The following is a 23,997-nucleotide window of genomic DNA, read 5'->3' as shown; positions in this document are numbered from 1 at the left end:
TAGCAGTAAGTGAAACTAGCCACGGCTCTAAGTCTCGTTCACTCCTCCAGTGTTCCCAGTCACCTTTCTGAGTCGCTTGACTTGTCCCTCTGCGTGATCCCCTCTTATCTGCAAAGCTATATTTATCTAACACCCTGAATATCTCTGACTGCCTTCCTGAACCTTCCTGGCCCTGTAAAGTACTGTATAATATAAATGTTCCAGAGTTTTGTGGAATGCAAAGCTTAGCATACCTCTGTGACATTTCTCTGGCAGTCACCCATCCTGAACCGCACATCTTCAGGGTAATATGCTGGCTACTAAAATACAGTTTGGATCCATGAGCACCTGGGTGTTGACTGTGTGATATCTCTTGCAGTTCTCTACGCATGCTCATCCACATGTAGGGCAATCATCTTTATTTGCATACCAATTTGCGTGAATGCTGCTTGCTTTAATATTAACTCTCATGGAGTAGAAAGGAAATGTCTAAATTTGCTTCTTACTTCACGCATTGTAAGAGTGTTCAAAGTCTGGTGCAAAAGTCGAGAAGTGGTTGATTGTAACATACACAAATTATCACTGTTGCATAGCTGCATTTTCCAAGTTCCCAAAAAAGTAACATTACCAACACTTTCATTTCAGGTGGCAGCTCATGGCTTCTCCACTTAGATGGACTGATTGTATGGTGTACAATCAAACAAGAAACAAGCAAATTTATTTATAAAGCACATTATAAAACAACATTGTGTTGACCAAAGTGCTGTATGTATAAAATGTAAAAAAAAAGGACAACAAAGTTAATAACCATATGATCATTTGCACAGACATGTTAAGACAAAAAAGCAAAATTATTAAAAAAAAAACATGAATTCTAGGTAGACTTAAAAGCTAATGAAAAAAGGTCTGTTATGACTCTACTTTTAGAAACAGTAATGCAAGGAACAGCTGTAATACTGAGGGGTTCCACAGTCTCAGGACAGCTACTGCAAAAGCACAATCCACCTTATGTTTTAACTGTGATCGAGCTCAATTTTTTAAAACAAAAAGTAGTAGTTTAATGTGAATCCTAAAATGTACAGGAAACCAGTGAAGTGGAGCTAATAAAGTATCTATCTATCTATCTATCTATCTATCTATCTATCTATCTATCTATCTATCTATCTATCTATCTATCTATCTATCTATCTATCTATCTATCTATCTAAAACTAGAATGATATAATGACTTTTGTTAGTGGCAGTCAATAATCTTGCCATAGTATGCAAAGACTTACAATAATCCAAACACGAAGATATGAATGCATGGATCGCTTTCTTTAAATCAGTAAATGACAATATTGTCTTTTCCTTAGAGATCATTCCAGGTTGAAAAAAGTTACCCTTGGTGACCAAGATGAGTTGATTTTCAAATTTGACATTCCGATCAAAAATCACACTTAGATTTGTATTTCAATTGACAAGTGCTCTAGGCTTTTAGGGAGTCCTGCAATAGTTTTAGGCAGATCAAATGAGATCACCTCAGATTTATTTTCATTCGGCTGAAGTAAATGATCTGCCAGCCAGCCTTTAATCTTTCTCAAGGAGTCCAAAAAGGTCTTCAAAGAGCAGGCATTTTTAGGTTTCACAGACAAGTAAAGCTGAATATCATCCACATAGCTGTGAAAGGAAATATTGTGTTTTCCTAATGACCTGCCCTAACAGTAGCATATAAATTGAAAATAGAATAGGCCCTAACATGGGGCCCTGAGAGACTCCACATGAAACAACAGCATATGAGGAGAACTGATTTCTAATATTAACTGAAAAGTTTCTGTGATTAAGGACAGAGACAAACCAATCCAGTTCTGCATCCTGGATGCCAAACTCATTTTTAGGGCAATGAAGGAATATATTATGATTTACTGTATCAAAGGCATGAGGTAAATCCAGTAAAATCAAAATGTCACAATTTCTAGAAACAACTGCAAGCAGCAAGTCATTTGTAATCTTCAAAGAACAGACTCAGTATTATGAAAGGCCCTAAACCCAGAGTAGAATGATTCCAGAACATAATTATTACCAAGAAAAGAAAGCAGCTGACAAAAAAGATTGGTTGCAAATATTATTCCATCTCTATCAAATCCGTATTTTTTATGAAGTCATTGTTGTCCTTCGCTGTGTATCAATCTCTTCTGAAAGCCATCTTCTGGCAGCTCTTAGTGAGTTAGGACATCACTCCTAAATTCTGGTGAAGTTAGGAATAGCTTCTAAAATGAAGAAAACTGATAAAATGCTTTTACTCCTACTCGTACTCCTAAGATTAGGACAAAATTTGCATCACATTGAAAATTTTCAGCCACTTAGTACCATTTTCCTAATCTGAGATGCTAAATAAATACGGGCATTGGTTCAATTCTTTCACATTTTCTCTGCTTCAACATATGTTTCCCTTCAGTGCTTTAGGTGGAAAAAAATTTAGGAGGCTCACCAAATAAGATGATTCTTTGAGCTGTTACAATTGGTTTTAATCATAATGCAAGACCACCTTTTAGAAGGTATGAGAACAATGCAAATCAGTTACATATAGTATGTTAGGATAGTTGTTTGGATTTTTTTTATTCAGGCAGGATTCTATACATTCTATCTATTCTATTCACAACAAAGTAATTTACCAAACCATCAACTACCGCATTATATATAAAGTTATTTTCACCATAGCAAAACATCAAATAGTGATTGCTAAAACATCTGTAAAAAGATTACATTCATAAACCAAAGTAACATGTCAAAATGTAAACTATTGTAATTCTAGTAAACAGCAACTCAATCAAATTAAAGCACCAACTGCCACAAAAGATTATGTTCAGGGACCACAGTAACACCCCAAACAATGATCCAACTGACATTAAATAACTGATGTAACTTTACAGAAAACAGCAAAGCACAAAACTTTGAATGTAGCATTTGGTGTACATTTTTGAAAATTTGATATTAATGGTATTCTTAGTGATCATGCCATGAGGGAAGAATGTCTTTTAATTCATGTGTGGATATCCTGGAAAGAGCATCCTTCTATTTTCATGCATATTAAAAAAAAAAAAAAGTTAGAGGTTTTTACTTAATTGGGTGAAAATGATAACATGAGTTATACATTCTGTGCAGATCTCATTTACAGTTGTTGTGTCACCATTCCATAAAATCATACTTGATATAAATATGGAGAGAACCTTAATTACTGCCATTATTACAAATCCTGATGACTTTTGCTAACTGACATTTGTTATGTTAAAAAGCAATGCATTTGGGTTTTTTAACTTCTTAAAGCCGGTTTAGAAGACACTTGTTGAAGCATTTTAGAAATTCATAAAATGGACATCGAGTTAATAGGTTAGTTCCTCTTTTTCTAATTAGAACAACTTAGCTAATGTCTTAATGTAGCTGGAAACTTTTTAAAGAAGAATGATGCAAGTCATTTCCAGGGTTTTGTCGAGTGTTGCATATAGAGTATACAATTAAGTGACTAGCTGTCATATTTTCAGAAGAACATCTGAGACACTGCCATGACTTTTTAAGAATTTGCCTTTCTGCTATCATACAGATTAACTCCAATTTAGTTCCAGTTCTTTAAGAAGACAGTTTTGCCTTAATGGTAACACGGGTTAAAGGTGCATAACTCCATCATTAGAACAAGGATAGACATTTTAAGTGGGGCTCTTATTGTTACAATAAAGATCAGCGAAGAAAAGTTCTAGAAATGACTGTGCAATTGACCCTTTGCCTTGACCTCCTTTGCCTAAGCCTTGTTGATGTGCTTTCTGCTTTATACTAATAAATAAAGCCATTGATCTAGCAAATTGATTCATGAGAACTTCCAGAGCTCCTGTGAAAACAGTCTGTTTCTTTGTTAAAACAAGAGATTGGAATTTTTTTTTAACAGGTTTTTATCTGTTATAGACATGAAATAAAATCACTGAAATAAAAAGAGTCTTATATGCACCTATATTCGCAACTTACATTTGGTAGTGTGACTAAAAATCCTGTTTAAACAATTCCGTAATAGCTATCATATGGATTCATTAACACACTTCCTTACAGTTTTTTGTTAGTAATTTCTTTTGACATTCTTGGAACTTATATTTTCCACTGAGTATGGATACAGTCAAGACAATAAGTATTTGGACAGTGGCACAATTTCCAAATTTTGGCTCTGTACACCACCACAATGGGTTTGAAATGAAGCAATCAAGATGTGATTGAAGCACGGACATTCAGCTTTAATTCAAGGGGTTTAATAAAAATATTGTATGAGGTGATTAGAAAATATATTTTTGTACATGCCCCTCCTATTTTCAGGAGCTCAAATTATTTGGACAAACTAACATAATTATAGATATCATTTTTATTATTTGGTTAAAAATCCTTTACAGTCAATGACTGTCTGAAGTCTGGAACCCATGGCCATCTCAAAGTGCTGGGTTTTCACTCTACTGATACTTTGCCAAGCCTTTACTGTAGCTGTCTTCAAAGCTGTAGCTTCAGTTGCTGCTTGTTTGTTGGCCTTTCTGCCATCTGTGTTTTCTTCAGCAAGTGAAATGCATGTCCAATTGGGTTGAGGTTAGTTGATTGACTCAGCTATTGAAGTGTATTCTACTTCTATGCCTTGAAAAGCACTTGGTTGGCTTTCACAGTTTGATTTGGCTCATTGTCCTTCTGTGCTGTGCAGTTTTGCAGCATTTACAGTATAGGCCTGTATACTTCAGAATTCATATGGCTACTTCTGCCAGCAGTCACATTATCAATAAACACTAGTGACTGACTTCCATTCACAGCCATGCATGATCATGCCATAAGACTGCCTAAACTATGTTTCATAGATAACATGGTATTCATAATTTCTTCTCTTCTCCATACTCTTCTCTTTCCCTCATTCTGGAATACAGAATATTGATCTTAGTTTCCTTTGTCAAAAGAAAATTGTTCCAGAACTGAACAGACTTTTAAAATGTTTTCTGGCAAAGTCTAATATCTCCTTCCTATGGTTGAGGTTCACCAGTGGTTTGCACCTTGTTGGCAAATCCTCAGTCTTCTCTTGATTGTAGACTTTGGCAATGATAGATCTACCTTCGGAGAGTATTCTTAGTTTGGTTAAATGTTTTGAAGGGGTTCTTCTTCACCAAGGACAGAATTCTGCAATCATTCAGCACAGTTGTCTTCTGTGCTTTTCCAGACCTTCTGGTGTTGTTGAGTTCACCAGTGTGTTCCATCTCTTTAAGAATGTAGCAGGTGACTGATTTGACCACTCCTGGCGTTTCTGCTATCTCTCTAAATTTCTGTTTCTGTTTTGTTTTCTTGTGTTTTCTCCACACTTGGAATCACTTCCAGACCTTTTACCTGCTTAATAGTTAATGAAATAAGGAGGGAACTGTTCCCACCTGGCTATGGAACAGTTTGTTAGTCAAACGTCCAAATACTTTTCAGCCCTTCAAAATTGGATTAGGGTTTGGTCTCTGCAGAAAAATGGCTGTCGTTCCTAAACGGCTCATACAATATTTTTGGTAAACCCCTTAAATTAAAGCTGTAAGTATACACTTCATGTACATTATGATTGCTTTATTTTGAAACCATTGTGGTGGCATACAGAGCCAAATTACGAAAAACTGTGTCACTATCCAATGGGCCTGACTGTAAGTTTATAACATTTACAGGCAGACCTATAATGGTTTAGGCTAAATTAATGATTTTCTATTGCATTGAATCCATTTGAATCATTGTTCTGCTTATTTAGTCTGGGAATCCTAAATGTAGTTATGATAACAAGATGAAAGAAATTGTGAAGTGGAGCAGCTAGAACCCCAAAAGTAAAAAATATTAAAATTGTTATAAAAGAAAGTATTGCATAAAATATTTATAGAGTGTGCTTCATAAAACCCACTGTTTTGTTCATGTAGAAGGAAAGAGGTGATATAATAATTAGGAGCAATGAAAATATTAAACATGACATAGAAGGAACTTAAGTAGTGAAAGAGGCATGTGGTCAGTGAAACAAGGCAATGTTAAAAAACCCAAAAGATCAATCAGAACCAATCTACAAAATCAAAACACAAAACCAAAGTCGTTGTCTGAAGTCGTTGTGACCATCCAAAAGATCAACACAAAATGATGGTGACTTATTACAATAATAAGCAAAATGGCATCCCTGGAATAATTATAAAAATAAACAATAAGAAATACATGTACAAAAATTCTAAAAAATGAAAGGAAAATGGGGGATGTCAAAATGTGCATTTACACATACACTTACTACGCATACACACTTAATTCAGAATTTTGACATTGGGTCAGAGTTTCAAGCTGCCATGGAGAAAGATCAACTGGATATAATGCTGGATATGCAGTTTCATCTAGTGTCATATTTGTTTTTATGTGCACAATAATTCAGCCAACCATCCAAATTTCTATCTAGAGACAAAACAATTAGAATTGAATTGAATTAAACTATAGATGTATGGCTCCTAAATCATCTGTATTTTTTCCAGGTTGTAAAATATTTAGCACAGAAATCCAATGGATCCTTTAAAAGTTGAAATAATATTAAACTGACCAACACCCAATTCTTTCAAACAAACTCAATGGTTTATAGAGTCTTCTTGATAATACAGAAGTTTTAGTGGGACTGTTAATATTATTATTTTCCCCATTTTACTTCACTATAAAGCAGATACCAGATGTGTGAGGACAGCTGAGGCCCAAAATGTCTTCAGTCAGTTGAAAGTTTTTGATTGTTTCACATTTTCTTCTTGAATTTATACAGGTTTCTTTCGTGAGCTCTACACCAGATATGACTTAAAAACAATAAAAAATGAAAAAAATAACTGATGGCACTGCAAAAATCAATATTTTATTTTTTTAGTAAAATCAGAGACAATTTGCCATTTTCCTCTTAAAACACAAAACTAAAGAGACACAGCACACAACTACATTTTACAAGTTATAGTGAGTGATCAATTGAAGTAAGTGAATATATTATAATGTCAACAAATTAGTATATTGACAAGTGTAATATAATTTGTCCAGCATTTTTGAAAAGTAATCTGTACTCTATTTTAATTACCCAGCACCTCCACTCCATTAACTGTCTTTTTCTTTTCTTTTTTTGTTCATTTCTTAGTTTCCTTTAAATCTCACTGTACTGTATAACAAGAAGCGCCTGCAGCCAGGCTTGCAAGCCATTGATGCCATAATGAATGTTTCAAATGCTCTTGTTGAATCATCAATTTGAATGCAAATGAAATCTAATGCTGATTTATGTGAAAATACTGGTGGAAATCAAAGGAGGCAAAAATAGAAAAATAAGACATTTAGAATAATGCTTTCTTGAGTGATAATTTCCCTTACTGCTTCCCTAGAAAGCAAAAATGTCATCTTCTTTTAAAATACACATGGGTTACTGTTGGTCAAAGAGTGTTCTTTTGGAGTCACTGAGAAGATGGAACACAGTTTGTTATTTTAAGAGAATATGTTCAAAAGTTTGAAAAAAGTGCATGCATTAAAATAAGTTATAACTTCTTTGACTCCCTTTTCGAGGGGGTTTTCAAAATAAATGCAAATTGAGATTTGGTGAATAAGCTAACATTTCTGATTTTTTTTACCAAATATTTACTGCTTGTACTAAATTCTGATCAGATCAGATCATTCCCAAATGAAAGCTTACAGCAGCACCTTTCCTAAAAGATTTCTCTGGGACTAATCAGGAAATTGACTCCATCATGTTGAAAGTGTTTGCATTCACAGTACTCCATTTGGAAATAAGAGGTTACAAGCAAAGCAAAGATTTCAAAAAGAAACTGAGCAAGTTCAAAAGGAATATTGATGGTCTAGATTAATAATTTAAGAATGAAAGTAGGGCTCTGTTAGACTGATGGTGTGAACGTTTTTATGGTGGAATTTAAAAGAAAATACAGCATATGAAATATTAAGCTTTTGATATTAAACCTATGAAAGTGAGAAGTCCAAGACTGAATGTGGTAACTGTTGATGAGAATCTTTTAAGATATTTTATATCAGAGTCATCAAAACTTCATTGCTTTTGTATTCCATTTGTTTTTACTCACAGCTGTGTGGTGGATGAGATGGACTTTTCTGGCATGGAGCTTGATGAGGCATTAAGAAAATTTCAGGCTCACATCAGGGTGCAAGGTGAAGCTCAGAAGGTTGAAAGACTAATAGAGGCTTTCAGGTAAGATGAATTTACAAAGAACACTATTCAGTTTCTTTCTTTCTTTCTTTCTTTCTTTCTTTCTTTCTTTCTTTCTTTCTTTCTTTCTTTCTTTCTTTCTCTGAGAATGTTATCTTCTTTCAAGAAGATGCTCTCAGGTATTTCTCACAGTAAATGTACCAAGCACAGCCCAGGGATTACACTTCTATGATGGCCTGGGAATACCTCAGAATTTCTGTAGGAGCAACTGGACTATTACGGAAGACAGGGTGGCCTTGTCAGTTCAGCTTACTGTGTTATCTTATAAGAAAGAACATTTAGTAGGTGATTATAGTTACACATTGAGTGGTGATGTACATAGCAATCACTATGTGTCAAACTTCATCCCCTAAGGACTCACTGTAGCAGTTGGACTTGCAGGGTGAGAGGAGAATCACTATGAAGCTTTCAGACATTATGTACTATACAGTAGATCAGATAAGGGGTGATGGGAAATATAACTGAACATTCTTCCAAGCCAAAACTGAAATTCTTTCAATTTTACACTTTTAAACACAAATTTAGTCCCTAGACACACATTTCTGTGGGTGGCACATTGCCAAAATGGCTGTCCCTGCTGCTTCACTGATTAATTTTTCCGTTCCTAGGTCTGCCATAGTCTGCATGGATCTTTGCAGGTGTATTGGAATCTCAAAGTGTACCTGGTATCTGTTATTGTGGACATTAGTGCACACTATGATGGACTGACATTTGGCAGCCAATGGTGGTCCCTGTCTTGCACTAGGATAGGCACAGGCTCACCACAACACTGTAATGGAAAAAGCAGTTTTAAAAAATAAATTAATGGCTGGAGACTTTCTAATCGTGCTTTAATTGTGTAGTCAGTGTAGCTGTCTTCAGTCTAAAAATTCTTGCTAGCATTTTAACACCTTATCACATCTCAATTTTAAAGTGGATCAAATGAGTCAGTCTACCGCAGTGTGGGAAGGTGCAGATTCATCAGTTCTGTCAGCATGGAGAGAAAATGATTGAATGAGGCCCTTGAAGAAATCATTTCATTTCAAAGAATCTTTGCTTATGCATCTAGATAGCAAACAGATATCTATGAAACCCTGAAAAGGATAAAAAAAAATTTTGGCTTATTGGATTACAGATTTCAGGGAGCTTTTCACTATTTTTTTTTCGTTAGAGTCTGACGATCCTGTTATTTCTTTTTGTTTAAGAAGAAATAGTGCCAAAGCAAATCGATTCATTAATTGTAATCTTCATTGGGATGATAACTGCAGGAGATGAGTCAGATGTGCTGTAGGGCTGTAAAGTTTTATAATCAGCTCTGTTCCAGTCAATTTGACTTGTGACATAAGACCCAACATGAGTTGCCACAGGCTGGTCTAAAGAAGGCCTTACTCTTCAGGAACTCATTTCTGCCTTAGAGATTGTGTAAGTCTCCCAGTACTGACATGTTCTTATTAGATATGGGAACATGCTAGAATATGATTTGCTGGCTCTGACAAAGCTAAACCATGGATCAAAGATTGCTGCCTAAGAGTCACTAGATAATGGTGATATACTGAATATGAAATTAAAAACTGAACGACTGCAGTCATACCTTTACAAAATGTAAAACCTTATCCATATTACTAACCGAGAATGGTAAACCGGATATGGACGCAGGGACCTGCCCGTGGACGCAGGAGACATAGTGCGCAGGCGCCACACAAAGCCCCCCTCCCCAGAGTGAAACGGGAGAGACTATGAACGTGCGCAGGTGCCACACAAAGCCCCCCCGCCCCAGAGCGAAACGGGAGAGACTACGAACCGTCTGACCGCCGCAAGCAGGATAAAGCGAGGTCAGAAATAAAAGACAGAGTAGGAAACAAAATAAAACGTCATAAAGAGGTTAAAGAACGGGGCCAAACACATGGAGAGCAGGTTACAGATGATTAAAACTAGAATGCAACAGCTTCAAAAAAACCTAGGCACGAAACACATGCACAGCGAGATACAGAATATAAAAGCAGAACAAACGACAGTTAAACGTCCACACCACACAGCGCAGGCAGACCTGGAAGGCGCGGGAAAGGCGCCTACACAGCATGGTAAAACCCGACATAATACGGTAGGCGCAGGTGTTGCCGCCATATTGTGAGTGGCACTACTGCGTAGTGAAGGCGCAGGCGTCACTACCATATTGTGCGTGGCACTACTGCGGAGTGAAATTAGGAATAATGTGCTGCTTGGGATCGTACAAAACGGCGAACGCGACCCACAGTCTGAAACTGCAGAGGCAAAGCAGGCACGGGTTCAAACCGAGCGAGCTCAACTGACGGATATACGCCTACAACGCGCGTCTCAAACCGCAGAAGCAGGGCAAGCCCGGATTCAAAACAACGCAAGCTCCTACAACGCGCGTCTGAAACTACGGCTGCCCAGCAGGCACGGGTTCAAACCACCGGGGGTAGGCGAGCGAAGCGAGCAGGGGGCGAAGCCCCCTTGTTTAATGATAGAGTAATAGAGTGGAAAGAATGGAGCATTTTAATCACCCGGATCAGTTAATACAGTATGTGCCAAGCAGATCTATTCAAGAGTTTTTTCATTGTTATCCATTAGGATTATGGTCACAGGGTTTAGTAATTTACACACTTGGCTTATTTGTTGAGGTTTACAGTGCACTTTTTGTAGTTTAGTCATCATTACTTGTCTAATATTATGCTATCAAGATGAGTTTGGAAATGGAAATCTGCCATCAAATAAAGACCAGTAATACAAAATAAGCATTTTAATGTCAAAATAATGACCCTATAAACCTATACACCTATGAGCAGTATATAAATACCATTCACAGGTTTACAAACATGTCATATACACTCAGATACCATTTTTTGTAAACCTTTGCAATATATTCATATATTAATGATGTTAATATGCTCATTGTTGGGCTGAATGGCCTGTTTCCATCTAGATTGTTCTAATGTCCTAATTAGCTTAGCATTTGTTCTTTTTGATTGTTACTTAGATTTGTGGCAAGTTTTTTTCTTTTTTTTTTTTTTTTTATTAATTTTTATTGTAATCATTCCATACAAATAGATCAATTTATAACCAAACAAATTAAAGACAAATCAGACCCCACCCCAGAGAAGGAGAGCTTAGCTAAAGGAGAATTGCTTAGGGCTTTTTAATAAGACAACAATAAGCAAAGGAAAGGGAGAAATAAATTTATATGTAATTAAGAGATGGAGAAGGGAATTAAATGCGGTAATAGTTATTTCTCTTATTCTAAAATAATATTGATCAGATCCTGCCAGGTTTTGAAAAAATTTTGTACAGATCTTCTAACTGAGAATTTGATTTTTTCCAATTTCAAATAATATAAAACATCGGTTTCCCACTGACTTATCAGAGGAGAGTTAGGATTCTTCCAATTTAACAGAATAAGTCTGCGTGCCAAAAGTGTAGTAAATGCAATCACCGTTTGCTTATCCTTTTCCACTTCAAGTCCGTCTGGAAGAACCCCGAACACAGCTGTTAATGGGTTAGGAGGGATTGTGACCCCAAGGCTGTCTGAAAGGCACTTAAAAATTTTTGTCCAAAATGATGTTAATTTGGTGCAGATCCAGAACATGAGACCCAGTGAGGTAGGAGCTTGGTTGCAGCGTTCACAGGTTGGATCTTGCCCTGGAAACATTTTAGACAGTTTTAAGCGAGACAGATGAGCTCGATACATAATTTTTAGTTGAATAATTCTATGCTTTGCGCACATGGAGCTCGAGTGAATTCTCTGCTTTGCTACCTTCCACTCCTTTTCTGATATATTGATTAAGAGATCTTCTTCCCAATGTCCTCTTGGATCTTTGAAAGGTAGGGACTCTAATAGGATTTTATATAATGCGGAAATGGTGTTTAATTCCTCAAAATTGAGCAGTATTTTTTCCAGCATTGTGGAGGGTGCGAGGTGGGGAAAATCGGGCAATTTCTGTTTAACAAAATTTCTAATTTGAAGATAGTGAAAGAAATGTGTAGCTGGGAGGTTGAATTTGGAACGTAATTGTTCAAAAGATGCAAATATGTTGTCTATATAAAGATCTCTGAGCATTTTAATCCCAAAACTTTTCCAGGTATTAAAAACAGGATATGTTTGCGAGGGTTGAAAGAGGTGGTTCTCCTGCAGAGGTGTCACCAATAAAAGATTTTCCATTTTAAAATGCTTTCTACTTTGGTTCCTTATTCTAAGTGAGTAAAGCACAATTGGGTTATTAGTATATTTGCGATAACTTGCATTTATTGGAGAGCAGAGCAGGGAGTATAAAGAAGTACTACAGGATTTTATTTCTATTGCGGACCAGGCCTGTGTATGTTCATTTATTTGTGTCCAGGTTTTAATGGCTTGTATGTTTGCTGCCCAGTAATAAAACTGAAAATTAGGTAGAGCCATGCCACCTTCTGCCTGAGGTCTTTGTAAGGTCGCTCTTCGGATACGTGGGTGTTTTGAGTTCCAAATGAATGAGGTTATTGTTGAATCTAATTGCTTAAAAAATGATTTATTGATATATATTGGAATGTTTTGAAATAAAAAAAGAAGTTTAGGAAGGATATTCGTCTTAACAGCGTTAATTCTTCCGGCTAGAGTGAGATGAAGGGTTGACCATCTATCCAGGTCTTGCTTAATTTTTTCCATAAAGACGGCAAAATTTTGTTGATAAAGAGCTTTATGTTTACTTGTGACATTTACCCCTAGGTATTTAAACTGATCTGCTATGGTAAAAGGTAGGGTGTCCAATCTGATATTATATGCTTGTGAATTCACTGGAAAGAGTATACTTTTATTCAGATTAATTTTAAGACCAGATATCTTTTGAAATTCTGTTAGTGCTGTTAGAACTGCAGGGACAGTGTTTTCTGGGTCTGATATATATAAAACCATATCATCTGCATATAGAGAAATTTTCTGTTCCAGTCCTTCTCTGACAATCCCCTTTATCTGATAAGAATTTCGGCAGTGAACCACCAGTGGTTCAATGGCGATTGCAAACAGCAGTGGTGACAAGGGACATCCTTGTCTGGTGCCACGTTCTAGCTTAAAGTAGTCTGAGCAAATGTTATTAATACAAACTGAAGCTTCTGGATTGGTATACAGTAGTTTGATCCATGCACAAATATTCGGGCCAAACCCAAATTTCTCCAATGCAGTGAAAAGGTAGTTCCATTCAATCATATCAAATGCTTTTTCTGTGTCTAATGATAGTAATATCTCTGGGGTGTTTGATTTTGCTGGTGAATATATAACATTAAACAAGCGTCGGAGATTGGAAGATAGATGTCGGCCTTTAATAAATCCAGTTTGATCCTGTGATATTACCGAGGGCAGCACTTTCTCCATCCTTCTAGCTAGAATTTTTGAGAGTATCTTAACATCATTATTCAGGAGTGAAATTGGTCTGTATGATGCACATTGTAACAAGTCCTTATTTTGTTTAGGAAAGACGGTGATTAATGCTTGTCGAAATGTTTGAGGTAGTATTTGGTTGTCTCTAGCTTCTGTAAATGTTGCCAATAAGAAGGGAGCTAGCTGAGTGGAGAATTTCTTATAAAATTCTATGGGGTAACCATCAGGGCCTGCTGATTTCCCGCTTTGTAGTGACTTTATAGCATCTAGTAATTCTGTTAGCGTTAGAGGTTTATCCAGTTCCTCAGCACTTAAAGCATCTATTTGTGGTGTCTGTATTGTATCCAGAAATTCATTAGATTGTGTGTTGTCTTCTTTGAGCTCAGTAGAATATAAGGAGTTATAATAATCTCTGAATGTGTGCATTATATTTTTATGGTCTATAATTTCTTCTCCATTCGTGTTGGTAATTACTGGTATTGCATTGCAAACTTCTTGTTTGTGAATTTGTTGAGCTAAAAGCTTATTAGCTTTTTCTCCGTGTTCATAGTAATGATGTCTAGACTTATAAATAAGTTGTTCAGTTTCTTTACTTGTTAAGATGTTAAGTTCTGTATGCAGGGCCTGCCTTTTCCTGTGAAGAGCTTCGCTTGGACTCCTGGCTTGTTCTTCATCTATTCTAGTAATTTCGCTTCTTAGCTCTGATATTTTCTTGGTATCTAATTTATTTCTGTGGGAAACAAATGAAATAATCTGTCCTCTTAAGAAGGCCTTTAGAGTTTCCCAGAGTGTTCCTGCGGAGACCTCTGTGGGCGTGTTTGTCTCTAGGAAGAAGCTGATTTGTTTGGATATAAATTCTGTGCAGTTCTCGTCTGCCAGTAGAAGAGGGTTAAGGCGCCATCTGCAAGGTGAGTGTGAGGGGCTTATTGATTTTAGCTCCAAGATTAGAGGTGCATGGTCGGAGATAACAATTGTGTCGTATTTGCATGATTTAATTGTAGACAAGAAATTATTATCTATAAAAAAATAATCAATTCTTGAGTAGCTATAATGCACTGGTGAGTAGAACGGATATGTTCTTGAGTTTGGGTTAAGAAACCTCCAGGGGTCTGATAAGTTGTGATCATTTAAAAACTGTGTAATTGTCTTTGCAGTATTAGATATCATCCCCCCTGACACAGGAGTCCTATCTAAGAGTGGATTTAAAACACAATTAAAGTCCCCAGCCATTATAATTTTATGAGTGTTCACATTGGGAATGGATGCAAATAGATTTTGCATGAATTCCTTATCATCAGCATTGGGTGCATAAACATTTATCAGAATCATTTTACTGTTATACAAGTTGCCCATGACCATCACATATCTCCCTTCGGGGTCCGATATTACATCTGATGCTACAAATGGAACTGTTCTGTGTATGAGAATTCCCACCCCTCTAGTTTTCTTTATAAAGCTAGAATGGAACATCTGGCCAGTCCAGTCTTTTTGTAGTCTGAACTGATCCTTATTTAGTAAGTGGGTCTCCTGTAAAAATACTATTTTAGCGTTTAAGCCTGTTAGGTGAGAGCATACTTTCTTTCTCTTTAATTCGTGATTCAGGCCTTTAACATTCCAGTTCACAAAGTTAACTGTCCCATCATGGAGACATTGATTCTGAGTTTTTAATGTCATTTTATAGTCTTAACTGATAATGAAGCAGTTTCAATCTTAGTTTAAAATTTCCCCATGAGTTATTGCATTTTAGCCTATTGTTGCATTGATATTTATAGTTATAGGGATTAGAAAAATAGATTAGATATAGCCTGCTCTCCTTCTCTCCCCCCTTTATCCCCCCACCCCCCCATTTTGCCTCCCCACATGAGGCTTGATCCCACTTCACGATGTCCCGGTCCTCTGACATACGAAGAGACAGAGCACGTCCAAAACAAAACAAACACCACCCCGCAGCGGCCTTAGAGAATTAGAACAAAGAGATATCTATTGCAGCTGAATTCTTACTACTATCTGCCGAAAATATAATCATTAACAATCTAAGCTTAAAATAATCTTCAGCAATTTTAAAAATTAAAATATTAAGATAAAAAAATAATGAACCCTGGGAATGATTTTAAAAAGTAGTCTAGGATAAACATGGTAATTCCTACTGTAATAGTATAATGTAATAGTATAAATAGCAATAAAGTTTTTTTCTTTTTTAATAAACTAGCAAAATACCCGCGCTTCGCAGCGGAGAAGTAGTGTGTAAAAGAGGGAATGAAAAAAAAAGGAAACATTTTAAAAATAACGTAACATGATTGTCAATGTAATTGTGTTGTCATTGTTATGAGTGTTGCTGTGTTTTATATATATAAAATACACACACACACATATAAACATATATATACATATACATATACACATATATATACATATCTACATATATATATACATATATATATATACATATACACATCCACATATCAACATATATATATATACACATATATACACACACACACGCTTTATGGGTGATGATTGTTTTACTCTTTTTATCTTTATTTTATTGTATTGTAGAATCAACTCCTATCTGCGCACAGCAGGGCAGCCGTGGGCGGATGCGTATGGTGTATTCACTCCATGTTATCGTGCATTGCGCTGTCACTGGTATTTTGATAAAAGAATTTGAACAACATATAAGAAGCGTATAAATTATTAAACAGTAAAACATTAACATTTAAGAAGTAAAGTTACATGAAGTACTACTGCAGTGCCTTCGGGTATACGTCATTTTTTGTTTGGCCATTACATGCTTAAATGTATACATTTTTTGGTGCACCTACCCGAGAACACGCGACATATAACCGAGCGTGGGAGAAGCATGGATTTTAAACACGCGTTGAGTTCATCTGCTGGTCTCCCTCGTGGAATAACTGGTAATGTTTGACTAAAATCTACAGCGAGTAAAACGACATTACCTCCTATTTTTTTTTTTACGATCTCTGAGATCTTGCTTTTTTCGGTTCAAGGCTTCATAAGCTCTTTTATGTTGTATGGTGTACTTATCCCAAACCATCATCTTTGAATGTTGCAAGACTTTCGCCTTGTATGTAGATTGGGGTAATTACATTCATTGCATTCCTAGTCTGAATCACAATGTGATTGTATGGGTGGTTACCTGGCACTGTAGGGTTGCCACCCGTCCTTTAAAATACGGAATCGTGCCGCGTTTGAGAATGAAATTGCGCGTCCCGTTTTGAATCAATACTGGACGGGATTTATCCCGTATTTTTTTTATCATTTTTTTTTTTAAAGCAGCGTCTCATGCAAATCATCCCACACGCATTTTATGAAGATGCCTCCTTTCCTACTTTGGATTGGGTAATACTTGATGTCATCGTTAGTTTGATTGGTGTTTTTTAACTGTCCAGTGAGGAGGGCGTGTCTTTTAAGTACAGTCTGCAAAGTGTTGGCACTGAGATGTGGCGTGAGCGCCATAGTTGAAGCCCCTAACGTTGCGGTCAGCAAGTCGGCTAACATCCGCCATGTGCCGTCTTTCAGTTGCGAGAAGCAGATCATAGAATGGTTGAAACTGTTGCCCCTAACGTTGCGCCACGGCGTGTGGTTAGTTTATACCTCGTGTCTTCTCATTAAACTTTTATCTCGCAAATATGTTATTGCAATCCGCAGCGGGAGCGTTTCTATAAACTTAATTGAAACTTACGTTTTACACCGTGCTTTGTTGCCTTATGAACATGCTTGTATGCTTAACTCGCTTCGTTCTCAATTGTTTAATTAATTTTTTGCTCTTCGTTGTTTGCGGCTGTTCCTCCATTTCCCCCTACTTCGTTCTATTATCTCGCGAATATGTTATTGCAATCCTTAACGGGAGCGTTTCAATAAACTGATTGAAAATAGTTTTGCATTTACCTTTTTAGTAAAAGGCGAGCTTTTAAGCCTGAGAAATCACCCCGTAAATGCACACGTTTAATTGGACATGTGTTAATATGTATGGTTACACAATATTAAAAGACAGTGAACAACGTCAGTTACCTTTCTTCCCGCGTTTGACAAAAGGTGAGCTTTTAAGCCTGAGAAATCACCCCGTAAATGCACACGTTTCATTGCACATGTGTTAATATGTATGCTTACACAGTATTAAAAGACAGTGAAAAATTAACGTCATTTACCTTCGTTCCCGCGTGTGACTCGTGCTGTAAATGTCTTCCTTGTTTTTAGTTCACGTGATTACGTAGGAGGCGTGATGACGCGATACGTGACTCCGCCTCCTCCATTACAGTGTATGGACAAAAAATATGTTCCAGTTATGACCATTACGCTTTGAATTTCGAAATGAAACCTGCCTAACTTTTGTAAGTAAGCTGTAAGGAATGAGCCTGCCAAATTTCAGCCTTCCACCTACACGGGAAGTTGGAGAATTAGTGATGAGTGAGTCAGTGAGTGAGTGAGTCAGTCAGTGAGGGCTTTGCCTTTTATTATTATAGATTAACTTTTCTTATTTTATGTAGTGCTTTCCAAAGTGAACTCAGCCTAGTGGCCCATTAAAAGTTCAATACAGTTCCTTTTATATTTTTGCACTGTAGGTACTAGCAGGTGAAGTGACCCTGTGACTCAGAAAATAGTTGAGTTGAACTGGTAGCCATGATAGGGCAGGTAGATATTTGACACACTTTCTGCACTCAAGTGCATATAAACAGCAGATTGTTAGAAATGTTATAGAAATGGAAATTACCCCCAGGCCTGTTGTTCTACTCTCTAACTCAGTCTGCTTAATTTGCTTAAAGCTAGAAATTGAAAGAAAATCTGTCTGCTGACCCCATCCTTGCTTACTCTCAGCAAGATTCAAGCAATCATCAACAACTACTCCGTAAGGAGAAAGACATTTTGCCATGAGTATAAGTCCCCTGTTATGTAAAAATTTTTGCACTCCTGCAATGTCTTAACCCCTTCAAAAAAGACTGTCCTCAATAAGTATTTCTCTCTCTGTTGATAATATTACCAGAAAAAAAGAACTTTGAGATATTGCCATCAAAATCTTTGATTGATGGAAATGATCTTTGACTACATTGTTTCCTCCTGGCTTTGTTTCCATATACAGTGGAACCTTGGTTTGCGAGTAACTTGGTTTATGAGTGTTTTGCAAGACGAGCAAAAATTTTTAATAAATTTTGACTTGATAAATGAGCAAGGTCTTGCAGTACGAGTAGTATGTATATAGTTTGTCTGCTGAGCGTCATGTGATCACAACTGAGCTGATGGTTCTTCTCTCTCTCTTGCTGCGGGATTGTGGGCAATCGTCTCCTATTCACCATCTGAGTCGGTGTGCCTCACTCATATAGTCAACATCCGTATGAGCGTATACTGTTTATTGCAGCATTAGCACTGTGACTGTGTGTGCGCGTGCATGTGGGTATGTGTGTGTGCTCGCTCACGTGTGTGTGTATGTGTGTGTGTACGCGCGGGCTCATATGTGTGTGTGTGTGCACACGCACGCTCGTGTGTGTGTGTGTGTGTGTGTGTGCGCTCACGCGTGTGTGCTGTGACGTGCGAGTCCCCGTCTTGCACCCTAAAACACGAAGCTGAGTCTCAGTACTTTAGCAACACCAGCTTTATTCAGATTGAAACAGCAACAGCGCGGTTATTTATTGTAGCGGGATCTGCTGCTCTCCTATACACAGACACAGCAGTCAGGCAGGGCCCTGCGCATTTATAATGTTCCTTGTTCCTTGTATCACCCATTGACGCAGGCGCTTATAGCATGTCCGCGATCTTTTCGGATTCGCTTTTACGGCGAACTGCTACAGCGCTGTGAGACTGCGATTGCTTTGAGATGCTCTTCCGCGTGTCGTCCCGTTGGGTGCAATCTCACAAGAGTTTAGAAACTCACTCACACCAGCCATGATTCTTTTCAAAGGTAAAGTGCAGGTTAATTTGTTTTATGTAGTTTTACTTTATATTTTGTATTAATCATTTCTATATGAATAGTTTTGGGTTGTGGAACAAATCATCTGAGTTTCCATTATTTCTTATGGGGAAATTCAGTTTGATATACGAGTGCTTTGGACACGAGCACATTTCCAGAACGAATTATGCTCGCAAACCAAGGTTCCAGTGTATCTCTGGGCAGATAGGGAGTGGAGTTATAATAAGTTGTAACTGTGCTTTAAATGTTAAAAGTCTGACTTCTTTTAGATTTATTATGACTTCTAATTCTGTCCATGCTTCAATGGATATTCTTACATGTTTGACAATGCAACACTTGTATCGCATAATTTAAGGTCTGTTTAAGTTGTCAATGCTGTCTTCTGTTGTGTAGTTTGAGTTAACCATACTCATTTAAATTAACTTAGATTGTTAAATTCTTAGCACATGCTAAGGACAATATATTTTATTTAATCTTTTTCAGTGATATAGCTGCATGCAATTTATACGGTTTTAATTAAAATCTCTGCATTCACTTTCTCATATATTACAATTTTTCTATTACCCATGTAAGATCTCCTCCTAGAGTTGTTTCATTCCTGCCCTTGAGGAAATCTGGCCCACTTTCTTTAGTTATGACTTGGCCAGGTCTAGTCTAATTATTAATCAAAACATTTTTAATTCCCAGGATGTAGAATGGTGTGTTAATAAATTTACTAGTCCTCTTAGCTCTATTTCCAGTTCCTACTTCCAATTAAAAATTATACTTTTACACAATCACTGAACTGCCTTGGTTCATTAGAAAGGCATATCTTGAAAATCTCATTCTCTAAAATGTAAAACGTGGCAACATTTCACAAAATTTGTGGTTCATAAACATATTAGGCAATAATTTGAAAAAAATGCATAAAGGTATAAAATACTATTTTTTCAATAGAAGTAAATAATAATTATATGATGTCAGCAGCTACACCACCTGCACTTCAGTACAGGTCATCAACCTGAAGCTTAGCGTGTTCAGGCCCACCCAGTACTTGGATGGGAGACCATCTAACAAACTCTTGAGCTGCTGCTGGAAGAGGTGTTGGTGAGGCCAGCAGGGGGAGCTTACCCTGTGGTCTGTGTGTGGATCCCAATGCCCCAGTGCAGCGACAGAGGGACACTGTGCTGTAAATATGGCACCATCCTATAGATGAGACATAAAATCAAGGTCCTGACTCTATGTGGTTATAAAAGATCTTCGGGCATCTTTCAAAAACAGAACCAAAATGGATAGCAAGTTATTTGCTAATAAATTACTGTAGTAGAGAAACATTGAATCATTATGATCGGCAAATAATGCAGTTGTGAGATTGTCTTTAGTGCAGTGGAAATTTTTGGATCATGTCTAAGAAAAGCTTATTTTTGAAAGCCCTGCAGGCTGCCTGCTGCCTGTAGCATTGTCTATCCTCATCCTCAGCATCCTAAAAGGGTGTCATGGTCTAGTTAGTTGGACCATAGATTCAACCATTGATTGAAATATTTGTAATTTGGCTGGTATCCTGATAGGTATCCTGAGAGCTAGACTACTTTTGTCAAATGTATGTCCTGAATTCATACACAAAATAGTCTAGTGCTGTAGTGATACACCAAAACAAAAGTATAACATACAATCAAAATGTACAGTCTTAAAGATTTGGCAAGGTAAATGAAAATCCACTACTTTATATTGCAAAAATATAAGTTTTTCCTTCCTTAAATATAAGCAAACTTTAGATAAAGGAAAAGGAACAATAACATCCTTATATACTAATGACACTTGTAGCAGTGCTACCTAGATTTGCAATAAACCTCCCAGTGCTGCTGGTGGTATAATGCTATTGGATAGCTTTTGGACCTTATATACTGGCGTTCAAGTTCTCCCACAGATAAGTCGGGGCTTGATTTTACAATTGATTTTTTATAATTTCTGGTATTTTATAATGTTGGTCGTATAAATCGAATGTCGAAAACTCACGCTATTGGTCCAAGAGATTATGTTACGCTAACGCCCACCTGAGAGAGTAACCAAAGAGCACACTGCCTTTTTTTCTATGTATTGTGCCTACATGACCACACGGTAATACCTGAACTATTCCAAAGCGATGTTTGTACTGTTTTGTGTTTTTTGTATCTCACACCCTCATACACCTTTATCGTTAGAGCATCCCTTATCTACAATTGTTTTAAATTAAAAGTTGGCAAAAGAAATTGGTAACTTCGCTGCTGCAACAAAATTAGATGTGTCTGAGAAACTGGTGTGAGATTGGAGGATGCAAGAAGATGTTAAAAATAAAAAATTAAGTGTCATATTTTTGAACGGGCATATAAGTCGGGGTCTGATTTTATGATCAATTTTTCAGGCTTCAAGACCCAACTTATATGCGAGTATATATGCTAAGTGGACTAGCTCTTTAAAAAGGGGGCCTGGAAGATGCCAGGGGACTGCAATTGTCTGTTGGACTATTCATACTCTGTTCACACCCACTTGGAAAACCCTTTGATTATCTTGGATTACCGTTCCCGTCTGGATATATGGTCTGTCCTGTGCCTGCCTGTTCGTGTGAGTTTGTAGGGATCGGATATATCTTATCTCAGAGGGAGCGCTCCCAATCACTTATCCTACACCATGTCAGGAAACCGGTAGGAAAAACTTTACATTGCTTAAAGTAAACAGTTCACAGGATTTTTCACTCACCTGTCCATCGTCAACTTCCTCTACTTCATTGGAATATGTTTTGGATATTGCCATTAGTGTTTATTGCTTGAGTTTATTGTTAGGTGTTTGTTTATTTGCTGAGCTATATTCTAATTTATTATCACCAGATGTGTATACATGTATTTGCTATATTGAATGTTCTTTTTTCCTATTCTTGATTAAAATATTCCATTGTTATTTATCGATTCATTGGGCCACTGACTGTCTCTGTGAATGAGTGTGTGCGTGCTGGGTCAAGGCTGGGTGTGTTCCAGGAGACCCCACCATAAAATAAATAAATCAGTCTTTCTGATGGTGTGAATCTTAGTGTTACCAAAACTGATACACACTGCACACTGAAGACTTTGATATTCACATTTACAGTCCTAGCAGCTGTACTCATGCCATAGCAATGGCAACTTAAAGAACCTTTGAATTTCATCTTACAAAAAAATAAAATGGTGTAAACATATATAAAGGTAAATTATCCAAAGCAATAAAGAAATAACAAATGAAGCCATACAGTACACCAATACCATAATATACTGATGATGAGAGAATGAAGGGAACTGTATATTGTGAAAGTGTGAGGGCAGCAGAGAGCAAAAAATATCAGTGGGTTTAACTTACTGTACAGTAGTGATCACAGTAGAAGCCAGAATGAGTAATAAGGAATCTGAAATAGCATAAGTAAACAAAGACACATTTAGACAGCAAACCTGAAGAGACAGTAACACTAAACAAATTTTAGAGAGAGACAAGGTACTCAAAAACCCATAAATTGGACAAGAAATGGAAATTTAAATTATAATTGTACAGCCTGATAAACATAAAAGACAGCACTGATCCGAGTGCACACATACCTTTCAACCACATCATTACCAGATATCTGAAGATTCTAGGCATCTGCGTTTGAAATGAAGTGCCAAAAAGTGCTTGCAGATTTACATGTGCTCAAAAGCACACCAGTAGCTGAGTTGAAATCTAAGACATGATAGTAGCAGAATACATTTTTTTGGTGTCCCATAACAGGCCTGCTACAGAAAACATTGCCGCTTTCAGCTGTAGCTCATGAAATTTTGGTTAGCAATTTAAGGTTTTAGAAACTCAGAACTGTGAACTGCACCCTTATGAAACTGTTGAACTTGTATGCCCTCCTCAGCTACTGGGAAATTGAAGTCAAAACAAGCACATTGGATATGAGATGAAAAATACACTTTTAGACCAAAGTATAGAATGTCACCTTATATTTGTGAATAATTCTGTGCATCCATCAATTGAGATTTTAGAACAATAGTCCTGTTTATGTTAGATAATATGCCGGGTCAAAATTTTCATCAGTGTAATGAGATGTAAACTTTCATTTGACATATGCATGTAATGGTCCTCTTTTAATTTGTTTTCACTTGTTAACAGCAGAACTGTCAGCTTTCATCCTAACAAAATCTATTACCAAGCAAAAAAAACACACTTCAGGATTAAAGTAAAACTCATGAATAGAACAAATCAAGTTGTGGTGCTTATGCCTTGATGTAACATTAATTAAATTATTCTTTTAGGAAGAAAAAATCACACTCTTTCTAAAAACGTTTTCATAACATCTCCACATTAATTGATGCCTGAAGGTTACTAAAAAAATGAATCAGTCTAAAGAAAGTTTCTAATGTACTTTATGTGTTCAGGTTCAAGTTTAATACCTCCCAAAGTACTGAGTACTGAATTGTCATGAGGCTTTGATTACATTTACTTTTATATTTTAGGTATAGCCAACCCCTTCCCACCCCACCAGTACCACAGTGTA

At 36.8% G+C, this 23,997-nt stretch overlaps 1 protein-coding gene across 13 annotated transcripts in view; it reads left to right on the top strand.

Moving 5' to 3' along the window:
* LOC114654314 (IQ motif and SEC7 domain-containing protein 3-like) overlaps positions 1–23,997 on the top strand; it is a 782,842-nt gene that overhangs the window by 608,762 nt on the left and 150,083 nt on the right. For all 13 annotated transcript variants that reach the window (XM_051930709.1, XM_051930707.1, XM_051930705.1 and 10 more), the window contains one exon: positions 8,074–8,196. In XM_051930709.1, the coding sequence (XP_051786669.1) occupies positions 8,074–8,196 (123 nt within the window). The remainder of the gene's footprint in view (positions 1–8,073; positions 8,197–23,997) is intronic.

This window comes from Erpetoichthys calabaricus, chromosome 1, assembly GCF_900747795.2.
Source record: "Erpetoichthys calabaricus chromosome 1, fErpCal1.3, whole genome shotgun sequence".
Classification (NCBI taxonomy): Eukaryota; Metazoa; Chordata; class Cladistia; order Polypteriformes; family Polypteridae; genus Erpetoichthys; species Erpetoichthys calabaricus.
This window is presented reverse-complemented; position numbering and strand designations above follow the sequence as displayed.